This window comes from Pseudopodoces humilis, chromosome 3 (assembly GCF_049639895.1).
Source record: "Pseudopodoces humilis isolate 2021_Gansu_Grassland_sample_001 chromosome 3, ASM4963989v1, whole genome shotgun sequence".
NCBI classification, from domain to species: Eukaryota; Metazoa; Chordata; class Aves; order Passeriformes; family Paridae; genus Pseudopodoces; species Pseudopodoces humilis.
The window spans coordinates 18,935,881-18,956,598 of record NC_142202.1 but is presented as its reverse complement, the minus strand read 5'-3'; the positions used below and the strand labels follow the sequence as shown (position 1 = coordinate 18,956,598).

Sequence of the window (20,718 nt, the reverse complement as noted above, 5' to 3'; positions counted from 1 at the left end):
GGCAGTGATTTTCCCTCTCTATTCAGCCCTTGTGAGGTCGCATCTCAAATCCTGTGTCCAGTTTCAGGCTCTTCACTGCAAGAAAGACATTGAGGTGCTAGATCATGTCCAGAGAAGGGCAGCAAAACTGGGCAAGGGTTTAGAGAGGGAGTCCTATGAGGAGTGCCTGAGGGACCTGGGGGTATATAACCTGGAGAAAAGGAGGCTCAGGGGTGACCTTATCACTCTACAACTCACTAAAAGGAGGGTGTAGCCATGTGGGGGTTGGCTTCTGTGCAACCAGCAAGAGGAAATGGTCTCGAGCTGCAGAACAGGAGGTTTGGGTTGGACATCAGGAGGAATTCCTTCACTGAAAGGGTTGTCAAGTATTGGAACAGGCTGCCCACGGAGGTGGTGCAGTCACCATCCCTGGAAGAGCTCAAGGAATGACTGGACATGGCATTTAGTGCCATGATCCAGTTGACATGGTGGTGTTTGGTCAAAGGTTGGACTACGTGATCTTTGAGGTCTTTTCCAACCTTAGTGAAAAAACGAGTGAGAGAACAAGACATGAAAAAAGTTATTCCCAGGATATCTGTCTCCCAACACCTGGCCTGAACTGTAGTTTACATAGAGGTCAAATTCATCTCTCTGGCCCGTGTTCAGGAGAAGCTTTTTAAGCCTTTCTTGTAGAAATTGAATTAAAACTGAGTTGCAGAGCTTAGGAGTTTCAAACCTGGCTTCTATATAGTCATCCAGGGGTTGAGGCAAGGGAGTGGACAATTCAGGGATTGTGGAATGAGTAAGAAAATGCTCCATGGCTCTTTCACTCCTGAGTGTTGACAAGATTTATGTCATTTAATCTTTAAGGACTTTAGAGCCTTTAACCTCATTTAACATAAGAGTCTGTGCATTTGTGCAAATACTGTCTAGAGCATATTTCATCTAAAGCATAGTTCTCTTCACTGAGAAATACAGCAACTTAAAGGGGCCCAGCTCCCAGAAGTTTATACTGAGTAAAAATCATGGTTGTTTCAGCAACCTGTGACATGCTCTGCTGAAAACCCTGATGCATAGGATACCACCTTGTAAAAGTGTATGGAGACCCTTCTTAGCTCTGTTCTTGCTGCCTGCATTGGTTATGCTTGGGCACTGCACTGGGCTTGCAGCACAGTGAAGTCCGGCTCAGTTGGATCCCGTGTGTGTTTAAGTGTTCACTTTTTCCTGCCTGGTGTGGTCAAGTGGAAGCCAAACTTGAAGCAGAGAGAGGGGGCAGTTTGGGTTCACAGGCTTGCTGAAGTGACAGTAAAAGCCAGTCATGGAGGCTGACAGCAGGAAAAGGGCATTAGTCTGTAGATGTTGTTTAAATGTAGGAAAAGCTTAATTCTCATTTGAATGTGGTTCAGGTCCACAGGTGGTTACTGGGGGCTGCCATCTGACTGCCATCCTTTCCAAGAACAGGATGGCAGAAAAGTTGAGCAAATAACGTGTTATTTGTTAAAAGGGAAAACTAAGAATGTCTATTGAGAATCACTGGTGTTGCCTGTATAGAGCAGCCATCCCAGAGAATGAAACTCAGAATACACTGAGTCCCAGTGATGCTGCCACAGCAGCCTGCTGAAACAATTGTGCATTCTGGCTTGACCTCACTGTTCAGACATCCTAAAAGGAGTTGATGGCATCGCTGGGCTTTCTGTTGTTCTACTTTTGAGAGCTGTTAGTCAGCCACCTGAAAAGAATACAGCTGTGGTTGCCTGAGCTCAGTTCATTGCCTTTCTGTGTTTGAGGAACATGGGACACAAAGAGTTCAGCAGAGGTATGGAAGACAGGGCCTTTGCTTGGCTGGGATTTTGCCTTGTGATGAGAAACAGCTGGGGCTTGCTTGAAAGAGCCTGACTCCAGCAAGCCTGTGCCCATAGAAATGACTGACACCTGCATCCAGGGCAGGTACTTGGGTCCCTGGATAAATACATGGCTGGTGAGTAAGGCAGTTTCTTTTTTAGCTTGGGTGGAGCAAACTAAGTGAAGTGTTAGGTGAGTAATGAGTGCAGGTTATTGTAGGATTAGATCTTTTCTCCACCAAGTAACAGGCAAGCCAAAGGCAGCATGCCCTGTGTGTTTATGCCAGGCATATTTTAGGCATGTTACTTTGTTCCTTTGCTTGTAGAGAGGCAAGCTGTCTCTGGATCATTTCCCTTTGGTCATGTTTATTTCTTGAAATCTAGTATGCAGCTCTTCCTAAAACCTTGTATGACAGGGATATTACAGCTCTGTGGTGGGCAGTCTGAACTGCGTGGGCTCCTTGGCAGAAGCTCTTCTGCCAGGAGCATGGGAATCCCTAAATGTTGCTGCAACTGATGTCCATCACAGCACATGAGGTTAGGATGCAGTGTTTAACAGGAAAAGCAAAAGAAGGGAGAAATTGGAGACAAGGGACCCAAGAAGCTTTTGGGTCCCTTCCAACTTGAGATATTCTATGATTCTATGGTGTATTTTAGAACAGTGCTACAGAAAGCGTTCTAAAACTTACTGTATGAATTCTAGAGATCAGAAATAAGAAAATCTATGCAGATGAAGGAGAAGAAGAATTGATAGGAGGTATTGGTGCCCCAGTGGTGCTGGAGGAGCTTGGGGCTGTATATTAATGTACTGAGAATGCAGATAGAGTTGTCTAGTGGTGAACATGGTACAAACATGGGAGATAGAAGGGGAGCCTGAGGAAGATCCTCATTTCAGTGGAAATGGGAGAGGCAGCTATCTTCTGTAAGGGCTGAAGACTTAGCCAGAGATCTGACTCCAGCATGAAAAGCCATGCATGGAGAGTGAGCCTTGCAGAGGGGATTGCCGGTGGAGTTGGCATGAGCAGCTGCTGCTCCTCCTCTGTGCATGAGCTTTGCTTCCTGTCTTGTGACATACATGCTGGGCTTGCCAGGGCTGTTGTGCCCAGAAGGAACAGTGTGGTTTTTCATCTTGCATAAGCAACATTTAATTATTAGGGTTTTTTTTTTTCTCCTCCAACCAAGTTTCAGGTTGCTTAGTGTTTTGCTTTGTTGTGGAGTTCTTCTTGATGAGGGTTTTTGAAATTCCTCTCATACCTTCAGTTTCAAGGAATGGTTGTTCCTTTGTCCCCTTGTCTTTCTCAGTCAAGCAGGAGGAGAGGCGCAGAAGCCTTCTGGGGAGAATCCGAGCCCTGAGCATGTGCACATCTTCTAATTGCCCTCCAAGAGCTTTCTGATTTAGTCCAGTGGCAGTTTAGTAGTAGCATATGCAGTGGCACTGATGCAGAAGGGACAGCGTTATTCTAAAGGACTATTTTAGGAACAGCTAGAGACAGATGTGCAGGGTAAATTGAAAAAATAAGCAAGCAGAATATAAATATTTTGTTTCTCTGCCTGATTATTTCTTTGTGTGGTCCTCTGACCTTAGAGATCTACCCCTTAAAATGAAAGAAGAAATGCAAAACTGCACCTTTTCAGCTAAGCTTTCCTCAGGCTGTACTTGGCTCCCTTTTCCAAACCACATCAGAGAGGGACTTTGTGTTTTCCTACAGCCCTTGTTTGCACTGACTCTGGGAAGTCAGTCTGGGGCTGCTTGGCATGGTGAGCCAGGGCTGTGGCCCCTTGTTCCCGGCCCCTGGCCCAGCAGCAGGACCCTGTTCCCACCTCAGAGGCTGAGTAGGAGCAGAGAGCACCCCACTCTATTTATGCTGGGAGTGAGTGGTTATGAATCTGCTTGCCAGGTTTTCTGCCATCTGTATTTCTCCAGGCAGTGAATGCTAGAGATTAATTCTCATGGAGGTGCCCTGGGTGCATCCACAAAGCCAATGGGCAAGTAGTAATCCCTGTGTGCAGAAAATGTCTGTTTTCACCCAGAACACTTCTCTTGGTATTTAAGGATTAGTCAGTCACATCTGTGTGTTCCTGCACAGATGGGAAGTGCAGTGCACATAGTAAGTAGTCTTAGGATGGAAAATAATAAAACTCAAAGAAGTAGGAATTAAGTTACTTTTATAAGGCTGGTATGAAAGCTCCTGTCTCTTCTTGGCTCTGGTTAAGTGAAGCCACAGAGAATTAAATTCTTTAAAGGCACTACCTTTTCTGTTGTTTCTTCTGCCCGAAAGGGAGGCTTAATCTGATGGTTATCCTGCTGATCATCAGCACGTTGGAGAGTGGGAAGCCAAAGGGAAGGAAGGAAGGAAGCGGCATGACCTCGGACAAGGCACGCTTCTCCCTTCCACTGCGCCATGCTCGCTCAATGCACTTCCCAACGTGCACCAAGACTTCAGAAAATATTAAGAGGATAAAGTGCTTTTGGGGAAGGGAGGAGGAATAATATTAAACAAACAAGTTTTAGCATCCTCCAGTGGCCCTTGCTATGTTTTTAAAGATTTATGCCAAATGCAGGCTTTATTGGAATTTGATCAGATAAAGCTCAGTTGTTATGGGAATGTCTTTGTTCATCAGTTTTCTTGCCTGCTTTGAAGACTTCATCACATCTTTCTTTTATTAAGGTGCTTCTGTATTTATGAACAAAGTCCCTGTACCTTTCAAAAAAAGCCTTGTCTTTTACGAATAAGCATTCCAAACAACAAATAGGCACCACTGCAAAGCAGAACTAGTGGAAACCCTTACAGGGTGAAAAGACATCCTTCAGAGAGTGCTGTGGTATTGGGTTTAAGGTATTTTTATTATGTACAGGCAGTCAAACAATAACAAGTAATAATTACTTCCTGTGGAAGCGGTGCCATGTTTTGTTAACACATCATAAAGCGTCACAAAAACTGCAGCTGAAGCGCTGTGTTTTATTGTCGTCGTTATCTGAGGCTGCTGTGGGTGGGATTACCTGAGAGGCTGTGGATGGGAGGGATGTATCCACAGGATATATCAGAGCGAGGGTTGGGGCAAATGAACAGTGGCAGGTTACAGCTGGGGGCGACACATCAGATTGCAGAGAAGAATTTGAAGCAAACAGGAGCAGACCTTTGGTCTTTCCATGATGGGGAGAGCCCAGTCCATGTCAAGAGCTTCTGTGGAGCTTGCTCAGGGTCTAGGAAGAACTGTCTGTTCTCTAGGCGGTGGTAACCCCCATTTCTCCCAGGGCCTCTCTCCCTGCTTGGAGTTACGAGGAGGAAGATGCTGTGGAACATATTACCCCATTATGAGTCAGATTTAAGTTGAAACCACAGTCGGTTGTTCAAATACTTTCAATTCAGACAGTGTTTTGTCTTGTTTTTCAGTTGGGGAATACGTTTAGAGTGAGCTACTATAGATTTGGGCCAAATCTCCATGGTGCAAATCTGAGGCAATTTACACTGACTGCAACAGAGATCCTTCAGGCTGATCTCCGTATAATCAGGAGCAGAGGGGCCTTGCTCTCTTTTCTTGCCAAAAAGTGCTGTCTCTAAGAAAATACCATGAAGCAGGATTTGTGGCTGTGAGCTGGCACAGGATGTCTGTATTACAGATATCACCTGGGGCACTTGGTATGAAAGAATTGACTGCCATCGCTATGACCCACATCTAAAGTAGTGCATTTGGATCTCACAGTTTATGTATTGCTATCCTGAAACCAGACTCTTTTATTCTGAAAGGTTACGAGGTTATGTTGAATGGCAAATGCACAGTATTCTTTGAAGTGTCAAACCCAGTATATAGTGTGGATGTAACAACTTTCTACTCCACCAAGCTCCTCTTTCCCCCAGCAACAGCTCAGGACCAGAGGAGGTTAATTTGCAGTATACTTCAGCTGAATTGCAGTTTTCTCCTTGTTCCAGAATTCCCTTTTTCTGGTTCCAGATACTGTATGCCCTACAAAAAGATGTCAGTGCATTGGAGACCATGTCTAGGATACCTTCTCAAATACTCTGCGAGTGTGAGGGGAAGTATTTATGGCTGCATCATCTGCACTGTAATTTGAGAGCATATCTCGGATGCACCCGCCTCTTGCCAGGAATAGAGTAGTTACTGAAGACAACTTGAAGAAATATATAATATTTCCATCAGCTCCTGGCAAGGGCCAGCATGTGCTTCCCAGCTGGACACTGCCATGTGTAGAAGAGCGGGCCATGGATGGCTATATTGCCATTTATGGTGCCTGCACATTATTGGAGGTGTGGGAGTGCAGGCCATGGGTCTGAAAACAACAGCTAGGTTTGGGTTCCTGCTCTTTGGGCCAGGGTTTGTGGGGTAGCCAAGCCTGTATTACGCTGGGACATGATCAAGTTTGAAGGAAGCAGCTGAGCGTGATAGTGACTGAGCTAAGGAACATCGGGTTGGCTTGATGGCCATGTGCTAGAGGGCCTGTTGGAGGGGGAATGGTGGTGTTCCTGTTCTGGGGAAGTGTAGGAAACAATGTGGAGCTTTTTTCTGGGTTTTTTTGAGGAGCTTTTTTTGGAGGTATTTGTTGGAGAGAAGCCTGCCTGAAGAAGAATAGATGATGGGAGAAAATGGAGGAGGATGGGAATGATTTGGGTGGAAACCTGTAGGTGGTGGGAAGAGAAAACCACAAGGAGAACTGTGAGTTATAGGGAGCAAGGCAGGCAAGAGGAAGGGAAGAAAGAGGAGGGACTTGTGGAAGAAGACAACATCTTGAAGGAAGTACTATGTCCAAACACTCATTTAGCCAAGAAAGCTGGATGCCAAAATGTAGTAAAATGCACATGAAGATGAGATATAACTGTCAGGGACAGGACCAAGGAAGAGAAAAGGGCTTAGGAGACCTGTGCATAAAGGGGAGATGAACACAGGAGTACCCTGCAGGATCTGGGAGATTTGGCTAGAAGACAGGGGAACCCACTCTGTTTCTGTTGACTTTGGCTCCTCTTTGTTGATATTTTAATAAAACATAATGTGCCTTTGGCAAGTTAAAGCTAAAGGCTAGATAAGTTTACGGGATTTTTTTGTTTTGCTTCATTTTATATAAAATCTTTCTTTGGAGCTATCTTGAAATCTCCCAAATGGCAGGAAATTGCCCTCAATATTTCAGAATCTTCCAGGAGGAGGACCCCAGACCCTGCATTCGTTTTTATTGCTTATACAATGCAGAGTCTTCCTGCCTGCTTAAACATAAATCAGGCTGGATGGCCTCGGGGCTCTGTCCCCAGCTTACACTGCACATGTATCTTCAGTATCAGGAGGAAGGCCCTGCTTGGGGAACAAATTGAGACAAAGTCCCTTCCCAGGATCTATTCTCTTCCCAAAGCTCATCTCCTTACCACAGGGTGATGCAATGAGTCTGTCACAGTGATTCCATGACATACTTGACTTCCCCTCCCTTTCTGACATGCTTAAGTCCTCATCTCTTTACCCACCTCACACTTCACCTTCTTTTACCTTTAAGTGAGCATCAGCCAGCACTGTAAGAGAATCCTTCTGCAGCTGTAGCCCATCCAGATATAAAAGAGTTTGGGTTATGTGTGCAATATGTTCTTTTTATTTGCAAGTTTGCATGAAGAACGTGTCTGGCAAGTTCTGAGCAGATGGATCAGAGAGCTATGGGTTTTTTACAAACTTTGGCAAGTACTCCATACCTTTCTTTGTATTTTGGCAGGAACTCTGCATCTCATATACTAGTCTCTAAAGATTCTGCCCTCAGTTTGAGCCTGATTCGGAGACCATTGCAAGTAATGGAAAGACTTCATTGATAAGCAGGGGGACTGTAAAGCCCCTTTAACTCCATAGCACTGAAGGCAGAGTCTGAATTACTCCTTTGCAGGAGTGGCTACAAGAAGAGCTTGAAAACTCACACTGACATTTTTTAAAAAGCCAGTCTCTTGCACTTAGAGGCAGCTAAGGTTTTGATAGCCAGTAGATTCCCGATTATCTGGCAAAAGGTACTATATGGAAGCTTTGCACTTCATACCATATGTTTCCACATGTAATGAGTAAGAAACTGGAGAGGTTTGCAGCAGAATCAAGGATTTGCCTTCCCTTATGTCCAGGACAGGATCAAAGACCTCAGATTTAACCAGGGAGTGAGAAAGGATTGATAATTAGCATGGCCATTTTTTAACTGTAGGTTTCAGAAAGAGCTGGCTGAAGTCCCTGAGAGCTGTCCGAGGAGACCTTTGAAATCTGGAACCAGGCAGTGAGTGAATCTTTCAGTAGGGTGACTAGTATGTAAGAATTTGGAAACGCCAAGCATCTGACCTTGGGAATCTGGTCATTCCAGTGAGAGTTACAGAGAGTTACACTGCAGTCCCCTGCAGTTTCTTCTAGTTCAGAAAAGGTCATCCTAAATGGCAGTTTTCAGCCATGGTGTGCATTGCTGAACTTATCTCTGCCCTCATGTTAACCAGCACAAGCACATCATTTACCACTGGATCTCATTGTTTGGGCTTATTTACTTTAAGTACATGTCAGGTTATTTCCATTATTTTTAAAAGGGCCGTGAAGTTCCAATGGAAATCATGGATAATGGCTGATAAGTAAAAGAAAGAGTAGTGAGCCTGCCAAGATGTTGTAATACACAAGAACATCACAGGAGTCTGAAATGACAGAGAAGGGAAGGGAAGGAAGGAAGTTATCAGGGGGCCAACAGCATCTGGAGGGAGGAGATCAGACAGTCCAGAATGAATGGAGAGGAAGGACAGATTAATAACAGGTTTTCACAAGATAATGCCATATTTACTGCTGTTCAGTGACTGCAGAACCCACACTGGCTGATAGCAGTGACCGTTTCAAGTTCCAAGGCAATGCAGGAAACAGGATATTTTTAAGTGGCCATATGATCTTATTACTATGTTTGGAAAGTTCATCAACTTGTTTTAAGAAACTGTAAGTCACCAAAAATATTTCCAAAGAGTCGGTGACCATAATTCTCAAACCCAGCTATAAAATGCTCTTGGTTTTCTTGGCTGCAGCAGATGTATGTCATTGATGCATCAGCCTGTGTATCATCACTGCTGAACCACATTCAGTTTTTTGTTTGTTTTCTGGCTGAGGAGGTGGTGAATTTATTTGCCAAAACTATTCCACTGTAAATTATACTTAATTGCAATTTTCCTATTCTTCCGCATCTGACTGTGGTGACAATAGAAGAGCAGAAGTAGTTATTGGCCAGAATACCAAATCTGAAATGAACTAAACAAGTTGCTGTTCTGGAGCTCTAGTTATTTAAAAGAACCAGTGTATCTTCATGTCAAATTTTTTCCTTTTAGCTGTGTAATGAGTCACAAAGACAGGCTGTTCTGGCGTCTGCTGTCAGTGGTTATTGTCTAGAATACATACACTAATGTGTTGATTCAGTTATCCCCTGCTTTAGCTGCCTAAATACATGAGCGGGGGAGTAGGCAAAGGAAACTTTGAGCAAAATAATTATGTTTCTTTTAACAGTCTTGGGCTTAGGAGTTTTTTCGAGTTTGTTTTTGAACCAGTTTAATTACACTGACGCCGAGTGCTGCTGCTCTGCTCATGTCAACTTCTGATATGCCGCATTCTTTAAAGTAGTCATGTTTCTGCTAATTTTGCAAGCATCCTGCTTTGTCTGTTATCATGAATTATGTAGTATTCTCAGTGTACTTTACAGTTTATAAAATACAGACTAAGATAATCCTTATCCTTACTTTTATACTCAGAACTGTGTGATAGTTTCTTGAGGTGTGTGCCTGTAAATAAACAGTTTCATCCTCCAGTATTTTAATGAAGATTTCAGCTATTTGATACTTAAATTGTTTAAAAATGTATCTGCTAATGCTTCCCAGATAGTCTGAAAAACAAGCATAGCAAGTGACAGAAGTAATTTACAAATCAGTATTTTCTGGAAACTCCTCATTCTCCTGAAACCAGTTTGTGACAAAACTAAACTTTTTTACTGCTGAATGCCCTGGTCATGGCAATTTGGGATATGCTTTCAAGATAACATCATGTGTCAGCCTCCTCTAATGGATGAAGAGGAGCACAGACAAGTCCCTGCCAGCTGAGCAGAGGTTCTCCCCCCAGAAGACTGAGCAGAATGAAGAGTAGATTTCAACAAGATTTGTAAAATACCAGAAATCTGGCAGGCCTGATGAGGGTGGCATGTGAGTGCTGTCATCACCAAGATCCCCGGCTGGGCTTCCTAAACATATGGAGCTGTACAAACAAGAGCAGTGCTTTGTTTGCATCTGGCGTCTTCATGAGCCATTTCCTGCCATTAACTGCATTATTCATTTATTTGTGTGTTTGTTTCACCTTGATCTGCTGGCTTTAGCTGCATGTATGTGATATCCAAAGACCCTTCATGGTATTTGTAAGATTATTTTTTTACCAGGTGTTTACATGAAGCCTCAGAATTGAAAAAAAGTGTATGAGAGGTAGGTTAGCAGTGGGCATAGAAAAAGGTAGGTAGAAGGCAGTGTACAAGACACAAGGTCACGATAAGATTAAAAAGCTATTTTAGTTGGTGGTTTTCCTGTGAAAGGGATGAATCACATGCAAAAATGGGGTAGAAAAACCCTTGAAATTGTTCTTAGAATGTAGAGCATTGCCACTGAATGAAGATTACTCTGTATACTGGTCTAGAAGTCTGGTGGATCACCTTCTGGTAACACTTCTTCCAGTTCAGCTCATCCCCACAGCATGCGATCATATGCGATTGTTCCCTGTGCAATCAATTTATTAAAACAGGCAGTGCTGCGTTGTCACTCTGTTGGAAGCAAGAGCAAATAAGCAGATATCCCTGGACAGACATGCCCATATCCAGAACCCGGGCTTGTTGGCTTTGAGCTTTCTCTGAGGCGTGTGTGAAGGTGTGCGTGCTCGCAGCCGTCAGCGCGCAGCTGTCGTGCATCACCAGCTGTTTGTACATGTGGGTGTTGGGATGTGTCCCTCCTCAGTGAGGCAGGTGGGGCTGCCTGTGTGGAAACTCTGTCTCCTGCTCATGCAAATGATGGGATCTGTGTCTCTGCATGCAGTGGGTGATGCACAGGATTCCCCCACTGGAAAACCTTAGCCTCCCACGTTACGGCCTTTAGTCAGACCAAACTCTTTCTACCTCTTTAAGAGGGAGTGTTTGGATAAGGTGCCAGAAGGAAGTAAGAAAGGATTAAAGGAGAAGTTTAACTCAGGTGATTTTTCTCTTCTGTGAATTTTCTTTTTTCCCCTTGCCTTCTGTTAATATTTTTAGTGCACTGAAAACTTTTGCACAAAGCTTTCGTTTAGCTCCTGCAGGTATAAGCTGTGCAGCAGCACTTCTGATAACAGTGTTTGATGTGGTTTTGGTGGGCTGAGCATGAGGATGAGGTGCTGTTTATAGGTAAGGCAAGGCAATGTTTATAGGTGAAAGCAATATCTCTTCTAAGACCAATCGGTGTGGTTGGAAGAAGTAGACAAGCTTTCAAGCACAAAAGCTGCAAGGCACAGAAAAGGCTTTTATTCTTCTTTTTGAAACTAAATTAGTTGATGTAGTAGGAAGAAGGGACTGGAAACAATGAAAGAGAAGTTTTTCATTGAGGATATAGGCTTGAGGGTGTATTGGAAGGAAAAGGTGTGTTGCTGATGGGGAAGGTTAAAACCAGAAATGTAGGGCAAAGTAAAAAGAAGCAAACCAAAGCGGGAAAATGGCAGAGAGAACCTAAAATGCTTATTTCATGTAGTAATATCTGGAAGAATCATTTGAAGAGTATTTTGTAGCTGTAAAAGTTTCTGAGAGATTCCTACAAAAAGGCCCCTTTGTTTACCACCATATAGAGTGCAGTTGCTTCAGTGTGGATGGAAATAGAAAGCAGTGTAGGAAAAGAAACTTAATCAGATTACTTTGTGGGAGAAAATGGACTCTTAGGATCCGGCCTAGGATTTTATCTCCATTAGCTTTCCACATCTGCAACAGTGTCAGAGAAAAAGAAGGGAAAATGGAAATGGTGGGGCTAGAAGATCATTCTTGCTTACAAGTACTCGGGGTTTTAAGGTCATACATCACCCTAACACTATAAAGATATTTCACCCAAGAAAAGGAGATTGAAGTTAATTTCACTAAGTGTAACACTCTTCTCACTTAATAGCCTTTTGCTTAAGAACTGCCTGTGCCTGTTGAACCCATGGTGTCAATTGTGGAAATTCTCTCGTACTTAGTTTGTGACTTTTTACCTCATTCTTTATAATTTTCTTCCTGAACATGCTGCATAAACAACATGGGGAGAAACTTTACTTTCAGATATTGTAGGTACCATAGGGTGGATAATATCCAGCTGTTTTAGTCCACTTTCCATCCTGTCCCACAGTGCCATACAGTTCAGAAACCTGCCAACACTTTTCTTGACATTCAGCTCAGCAGTGGGGATGGATTTTCCTTGTACCATTGGATATGTGCAATGAGGATTTCTTATATTTTACAAATGCCTTTTTTTTCAGGTACACACTGACAGGCCTTGACTCTGTCTTTTGGTAGCAATTTGGATAAAGACTGGGATAAATACGTTTATTTTTGATACCAAGGCACAGCTGTGTCTTCAGAATATGTCTAAGACCAATTATAGTTAACATCAGGAGATTGCTTTTGGCACATTACTTGCTTTTAGTCCTTACATCACTGCCAAAACTGAGGTATGCAGTTTCTGGAGTCTTTGGAAAGATATGACTGTGCAGAAAGGAAGAGAAATAAGCCAAGTTCTTGTGTCCCATTTGCCTCAACCCCCTCCAGCCCCAACACATCCTTGCAGAATGACAGCTGCATTACATCCTCAGAAACACTTGACCTGATAAAGACCAAAGGGAAGGCAAAGTTATATTTGTACTTCTCTGGGACTTTCCCAGCATTGATTACTGATTCTCTCATCCCTCTGGCACTTCTGAGCAGTGGTAGTCCCCTTGCTGCTGCCAGACTCTGTAAACAGTTGTTCAGACACTTTGTTTGAAGGTTACCTCATAAAAAGGAGTCCCAATGTTCACTGTTTTGAGTGTCTTAGTTTCTACTGGGGAGCTCGGCATCGCCTACCAGGGGCCCTTAGTAATCTTCTGGACTTGAACCAACACCTTCTCACGCCTTTTTGCTAAATGTGTTGATCAGAAAGAAGACAAAAGAGCTTGTCATATTGCTCTTCTTTTCATAAGACAAATGTTATTGTAGGAGCCACGCTGTTGGCCTATGAGAGATCCAGCACTGCGTTGCAATAAATAGGAATAGGGAGCCTCTACATGCTGTCTCCACATGCTGGACAGAATCTGAGCTTTTCAAGCCTGTTTAATTACGAAAAGCCTGATTTTATCACGATTACATAGTTTCACACCTCTTTTGAAATATTTTTCTTTACATGTTTTATGCAGTTTCACCATGATTTTATTACAGCAGTTCTTGCTAGATGTCAGGTTGTTCTGGGCTGAGAAAATAGGAGGAAACAATGAGACGTTGTCAGTTACTCATTTGGAGATGGACTTGGGTGCTTAAAGAAGGGAAAAACACAAAACAATGTATGAAGTCGCGCAGCTGGCATGCCAAAAGTTACAAAGTGATGTTATCGTGTGGTATCTTGATTGGAGCTGACTTAATGTTGCATGGCATTCCAGCTCCCTGCATCACAAAACTATCAACAGAGTAATAACTAGAAAACCAGAAACCTGTGAACAGCCAAAAGACCAATTGTTTTGTCCTAGAGTTAGGGTAAATTATAGCAGGCTCTGCTTGTATATGGGAAGGCACTCACTGAATTGTGCCTGGGATGAGGGGGACTGTGGGCACTTGAAATTCTGGTCATGTGGAGCCTGGGTTTCTTTTGTTCAGGTATTTTTTATTCCTTGGTCAGTAGAAGCTTTGCTGAAACATTTGACACAAATGCAAATAAAGCCTGCATCAAAGTTAGGACGGAAGCAGCCTCACCTGTTGCATAAATCCATGCAAGGCCATCTGTTTAATGTATGATTAGTACTTGAAATCGGGGGGAAGGCTTTAAAAGCATGAATAAGGCAAAACCATAGGTTAATTATAGGGGAGAAATGTAATATCTTCAGTGTACAGACTACATTGTACAGCCTGGACTTTGGCATCTTATGCTCTAGCCAGTGTAAATATTACTGAAGAAGGTAAAATAGTGTATTTTGATGATTACTGTGATCTCTTCAGTGCCTGTATTACAGGATAAGTTTTCAGAGCAGTTCTTTCTGTTCTGATCTCTCTCACAAAGGAATATGTGATGGTGTGTTTTGCTTGGGAGCCTAAGCTGATTTCATTAGGGTGTTTTTATATTGTTCTTCTCCTTACACACCCTAAGAAGATTCTTTCTGAAAATGTGCCTGAATGTTCATCTGCTGCATAGAGGTTTCAGCTGTAATAGTTTCTTGTGCTATTTTCTAGTGATAGTGGTCCATTTTAAAAGCAACCAGGTAAATGTTAACCTGTAGGCAATCTTATTTGTTGTTTCTTGCAGGTTTTAAAATCTAAAGAATTATCGTCACCAGGACAGCGCTATATCGACAGCAAAGTAGTTAAAACAAGAGCTGAAGGAGAGTGGTTGTCTTTTGATGTCACTGAGGCTGTACATGAGTGGCTCCATCACAGAGGTGACAAAAAGTGCTCTCCTGCCCCAGCTGCTCCTCCATTAATTCAGGAGTATTTCAGAATCATTCCACGTGTAAAAACCAACTCCACTCAATTTTATGTTTTGCAGACAGGAATCTTGGATTTAAGATAAGCTTACATTGTCCATGCTGTACCTTCGTGCCTTCCAATAATTATATCATCCCAAATAAAAGTGAGGAGCTCGAAGCAAGATTTGCAGGTAATGAAAGGAAAAAAACTCCAACTTTTAAAAATGCTGTGGTATGTACTAATTGAGGAGGGAAACAAAAAGCTGTTTCTGCCTCCTAAATGGCATTCAGATTCATTTGAGAATCATGATTCTCAGCTGGTAGGAAATGGTACTAAAGTCACAAGGGTAGAACCATATCACCTGAACAATTCTAAAATCAGAAGGCATGATAAAGCTGTCTCATTCATGCAGCTTTGATGTCCTTAAGAGTCTGTTATTACAGTTTTCAGCATGCTCACAGGATATACATACAATTTTGGGTTTAGTGAAGATTCCTGCACAGTTTGCCATCCACTATTGGATAGTAATAAGAAAACAGCTCAATATTTTCAAAATAAACCATTTGCTCTCCATCCTAGTACTGTAATGAGTCAGACTCAGTTGAAAAGATTAGAACAAGTGGGAATTAAAATATAAAAAAAAACTGTGTAGTGAGGGTTAGGAATAAATGTGCTGTTTATGGACAGCAGGCAAGGTGACATGGAGTAAATATACCAAGGTCATATATGCTCTCTTGTGTTTTTAAGCCATTAAACTTTCAGTTTCACAAAGAGAAATTATATTTAATTTACTGTACTACAGTTACCATCCACCAGTACATATGAATCTATAGCTATATTAGAACCAATTTCAACCTAAGTTCTGTTCATGAAGTTCTCATTTATTGAAATGTGTCATGATTTGGTTCACTTGCGATCCAAATATTTGGCTATATTCATTGTCAAGTGCTAAGTTTTTCTAACCATTGTTTCACTGAATTGGAATTTTTTCCTGTAAGTAAGTACATGTACTGTACATATGATTAAAGCCATTGTGTGCATTTGAAAAATTGTTAGTATGATGTTTGGTCACTATAATTGCATATGTTAAGAAAAGAATAGTGTATCTTTTTCTGTTTAGATGGTAGGGGGTTAATTTTCTAAAGGATCTTAACAAAAGGCATAACATGACTCCTATGAAAGGCCAATAGCTTGAGTTTCTTGTCTGTGCTATTGCCATGATAAGAAGGTAGTGAGGCAGTTAGTGTAAAAAGAGAATACAGAATGTGAGGCCATGGATTGCCATTTCAAGAAGAAATACTTTGATCAGTGTCTTTGCCATGCCCATATAAAGGAAGAGAATAAAATAACTGACTTTCTGGGGAAAATTAGCATATTTAAATAAACTGGCAGTGAAAGACAGGGAATTTACAAGTATCAGAAAGGAATGAATGTGATGGAGGAAATTAATGGGATAGAAGTAAGAGTGGGAAATGAAGGTGAAGTATCCAGAACAGCTTTAAGTGTTTTAAAAGGTACGTACCTGTTGAAAGTTGGGAGTACTGCTCTAACTGAAGCAACAAAAGAATCACTGGGGTGTTTGAAGCGAAGACAGCAGATGCAGTGACTGAAATTGCCTCCTCTGTTACTCATTTAAATGTTTCTGGTAAATGTACTGAAATGCCATTAAACAGATGTGAATGTGGGAGGGTTGATACAATAGCTAACAGTGAATATCTTAGGCATTTTGGGTCAAGATTTGTCCCCCCCTTCCCCGGTAAACATGCCCAGCTGACACCATCATGGCCCAGTTTCTGAGAGATTTTTTTTTAAGAGATGGTTTATTTAATTTGTGAAGAAAAAGCAACACAATGTTTATCACCAAAATGTATTTTTTGAAGGTATTGATGACTACACATATTCCAGTGGTGATGTGAAAGCTTTAAAGTCCAATAGGAAAAAATACAGTGGGAAGACCCCACATCTTCTGCTAATGTTGTTACCCTCCTACAGACTTGAGTCGCAACAGCCCAGTCGGCGGAAGAAGCGTGCTCTAGATGCTGCCTATTGTTTTAGGTAACTATGCCTGCACATCCAGTATTCTTACACAGTCTTGGGAGGTGTCATGCAGTTTTTATCATGTTTCTTTACAGTTGGCATTTATACAGAATATACTCTCCTTCTCAGACCCACGGTCTGTGTGTAGCAGGTCTCTGCCTGGCAGTCTTCAGTCCCACAGAGAGAGGGGCAGATTGTTGTGACCCTAGACAGCAGAAGCTCAGTTCCATGTGGGATGATTCCCAGATGCATTAACCCCGTAGTCAGAGCCAAATTATTACATTCCCTTTGTTCACCTAGTCAATCTCCTCTGTAGGACATGGAGAAAAACATTTGAGTAGTCCTCCAGGGGAGCCATTAGCTTTGTCTGTATGAGCAAGTCCTGCCATGTCTAAGCATCTTGTAATAACTGTAATTTTAGTTACAGCATAAGCTACTATTGGTTTGATTTAGTTGAGAATTTTTGTGATTCAGACTTGTCTGCCTGTAAAGGATCATTCAGGGAGCAAGCAACTGTATTATTTTTACTCCTGGTGTTGTCCTTGTTGTGACGTATGTGTTTATATTTTATTTCCCAGGAATGTGCAGGATAATTGCTGTCTGCGTCCACTTTATATAGACTTCAAGAGGGATCTTGGCTGGAAATGGATTCATGAACCTAAAGGATACCATGCTAATTTCTGTGCAGGAGCCTGCCCATACTTATGGAGCTCAGATACTCAGCATAGCAGAGTAAGTAATAGATTTGCTAATTTTCAGCTTCTGTTTTGTAACTGCAGATTGAGCTATGTTTCTGGGATTGACATCAGCACCAGTGTCCAGAGCTAGTCTGAGTAACTAAGGATGATGAAGTGTGGCCCTATAGAGAAACTCACATATGGCCTTAAGCCTGGTGTTGAAGCAGGAGAAATGTATTGGCCCAAAGATTTACTTCTTTTTTTAATATGTTCATTGATACGAACACATGGTTGGATTGAATACTTTCTGTGAGCATGTAGCCTTTGGAGGTGGCTTGGAAAAGGTTTGTCATTATAGACTTGAGTGGAAGATGGCACAATGAGTTTGGTCAGTAAAGACACTGAGGGAGGCACTTCAAAGTAACTAAAGGGCAGAGTTGTACTGCCTGGTCACCGCCTACTTTTATGACCTGCCATTTCAAGGTTAGCACCTGCCATGCTGAATTTCATGAAAATCTACTGATAGCTGTCTTTCTTTTACTTCAAGAGACATATTCTTTCTTACATTTTGAAAATTTCTAAGGGGAGGAGGGGCTTTGTACCGAATAAGAGTTGTCTGATATGGGACTTTTTATTTTAGGGATTAGATGTAGTATTTTAGCCAACTGCCTTAGTATGAGTAGTATTCTGCTGTGAAGTGCTAATTTCCTCTCAACTATCACTGAGGATGTCTAGACAGTAAATGCTAGAGACAGACATTTGCATCATAGTTTTGTAAAGCGAGAATTTCACCCTCAGCTCCATACTAAGAATGATGTCTCTCCTTTTTCAAGCCTTCCTTAAAATGACAGATCAGTGACAGCCAGCAGGGAGAAATTGCCGTGTCCAAGGGACAGCTTGAGTTCCTTTTGGTTGGTAAAACCATGATATCATGTTCTTCCTGAGCTTACAGACTCCTCTGTAGCTGTCACTGTCTGTGACATTGTACTGTTAGCAACATCAGCAGGCAGAGGTATAAATAAGGCGAGGATGTTTCCGTGCTGATGTGGAGTAGTGGTGTACACGTTTTGGAACTGCACTTGTTTTTAAAGGAAAGAGGAAGAGTAACTGTCATGGTCACAAATATGTGGTTTGGATAATTGCCCAAGAAGCCAGAAGTTGCCTAATGAAGTAGCTAGTGTTGCTGTCCTGAACAGAACTTCTGTCTCTCTACGCTGCAAATGTTGTGTAGAAGTTCTAGGAAAAGGTCACTTGGTGTTTGGCTAAGGCATTAATGGCATCCTCAGGAGCACCTATGCATCATCAGTGGCTAGCCCTATATACTTCCCTTAAAAAGAACCATGCATAGGAATCCAGGGTGACATAGGTGATAACTCCATGTATCTGGCTCTCAGCAAGAGTAACTGCAACTTCAGTCCTGGTGCTGGCATGGTGGCATTAAGGGACTTAATTAACATGGCCAGAGGGTAAGAGAAGAGGAGTGCCTGTGCTCTGAAGAGGTCTCTACTCTTTGGTCACTTGAAAATCCAAAATCCTGTAAACAGAAAATAGCAAATTGAGGAAACAGATAAAAACCTTTCCATTTCCTCTGTATTCATAAATATAGTGTGCCTGTTGATTCAAAGTGCAACACTTTAGAGGTGGACTCCAGCTATGTACCTGCTTTGAGACTTGAGACTGTATGGATAAAAGTTTAGGAAATTCAGGTATATTGTGAGGACCAGATTGAAGTGAAAAAGCATAAAAACCCCCTAAAATCCAGGAATCTTCATACCGCATTCAGTGGGCGTTCTCTCAGGTGCTGTGGGAGGAAGTGATGCAGAAAATGGTTCTCTCGTTAGAGGTAGCTGCCTTAATCTGGTTTTTTTTGGTTTCTCCTTCTAGGTACTCAGCTTGTATAACACCATAAATCCAGAAGCTTCAGCCTCTCCGTGCTGTGTGTCCCAGGATTTGGAACCCCTCACCATCCTCTATTACATTGGAAAAACACCCAAAATTGAACAGCTGTCCAACATGATTGTAAAGTCTTGCAAGTGCAGCTAAAGGATATCCCTGAAACAGCATGACATGTGTTTATAAAAAGAAAAGATAACCAAGGAAAAAAAAGAGAGAGTGAGAAGGAAAGAAAGAAAAATAAAAACCCAGGTTCAACAGTGTTAAAAGAAAAAAAAAAGAAGAAAAAAAAGCGGTACTAGTCTGAACTGTTTGAAAGTTTGTTTTGTTTTTTGTTTTGTTTTTTTTTTCAACTGGCATCTGAAGCAAAACATTGAAGGCTTTTTCCTACATTTCACCTACACATAGTGTGAGATAGACAAGAAGCAAAGTTAAAGAAAAAAGAAACCTTTTGAAAAATAAACACTGGAAGAAAATTGTTAGTGTTAACTATGTGAAAGGAAAAAAACAGGAAAATCCCATGAAGTGGAGTTGCTGTATCTGTCCCGTGCCTTACTTGATCTCTCTGTATTGTTATGCAATAGGCATCCTACCCATTCCTCTTAGCTATAGAGTTAACAGTGCGTTATTTATTTGTGTGTAAAAACTATCAAATGAACATTTCTGTATCACCATTGGAAAAATGAAAACCAGCCAATGTGGACAAAGTGGAGACCAAATAAGCTGCCAGAAATGCTTATAAAGCCTAAAGGAACACAAGTTCAAAAGAATCAGAAAAGTAATGGTTAGTTAAGTTTGATTAAAATAGGAATCGGTTATTATATTACTGACAAACACTGCCTTTAAAATACCTTATTTTTCATGCCAGCTGCCTAGAGAGACTTCTTGTAAGGTCTCAAACCCTTGTTTTAAATACTGAATAATTTACTAATAAAAGACACTCTGTTTCAGTCTCAAAGACAAGTCTATAAGATTTTTTTTTTACTGTAAATGATTTAAAATGTCAGTTTAGTAAACCAGTGAAATATTTAACATGTACTGGTCTAATCTTCAGACCTTAATATGTTGCTGTATAGCTATGCTATGGGAATTTTTTTTGTTCTTTTGGTATATGTAACCATACCTAGAGTATTACAATAGGTGGGTAGTAAAAGCCAGCTTAATTGGAAACATATCTGTAGATCTCTATTTGTAAACTATTAAAAAATTATGTACTTTATGTGTAATGTGTAAATTTTCACCATATTTTTGTACTCTGTAATACTGTCAGCTCTCATGACTTTGAATTTGAATTTGGGGCTCTTTTGATCACTCAGAATCATGTGTTTCCCTCTAGCTGGCCAGTATGAGTAGAGTCCCTATATTTTGACTTGCACTACAAATACATGTTTTATAATAATTGCTATACATGTGCTTTGTATATTGTTCATCATTATGACATAAGCTACCTGACTCCATTTGTTTTTCTGTTTTATAAAAAAGGATTAAAGCAGTCTCCCCCCCCCGCTCCTCCCCTCCTCCTCCAGTTGTCCCGGTTCATAACACTTGGATCGCAGTGTGGTTTGGATTCCTGGGCCTTCCCGTTTTCTTTCAGCTGTAAGCATTCAAACAGATGGGCAGGGAGCGAGGTGTTGAG

General features: G+C 41.7%; 1 protein-coding gene across 1 annotated transcript in view; it reads left to right on the top strand.

Annotated features, from left to right (window-relative positions):
- TGFB2 (transforming growth factor beta 2) overlaps positions 1–20,489 on the top strand; it is a 58,488-nt gene extending 37,999 nt beyond the window's left edge. The window contains exons 3-7 of the mRNA XM_005523324.3: positions 14,315–14,447; positions 14,555–14,665; positions 16,356–16,530; positions 17,091–17,244; positions 19,074–20,489. Of these exons, the coding sequence (XP_005523381.1) occupies positions 14,315–14,447; positions 14,555–14,665; positions 16,356–16,530; positions 17,091–17,244; positions 19,074–19,232 (732 nt within the window). The 3' untranslated portion in view covers positions 19,233–20,489. The remainder of the gene's footprint in view (positions 1–14,314; positions 14,448–14,554; positions 14,666–16,355; positions 16,531–17,090; positions 17,245–19,073) is intronic.
- The last annotated feature ends 229 nt before the right edge of the window (positions 20,490–20,718 follow it).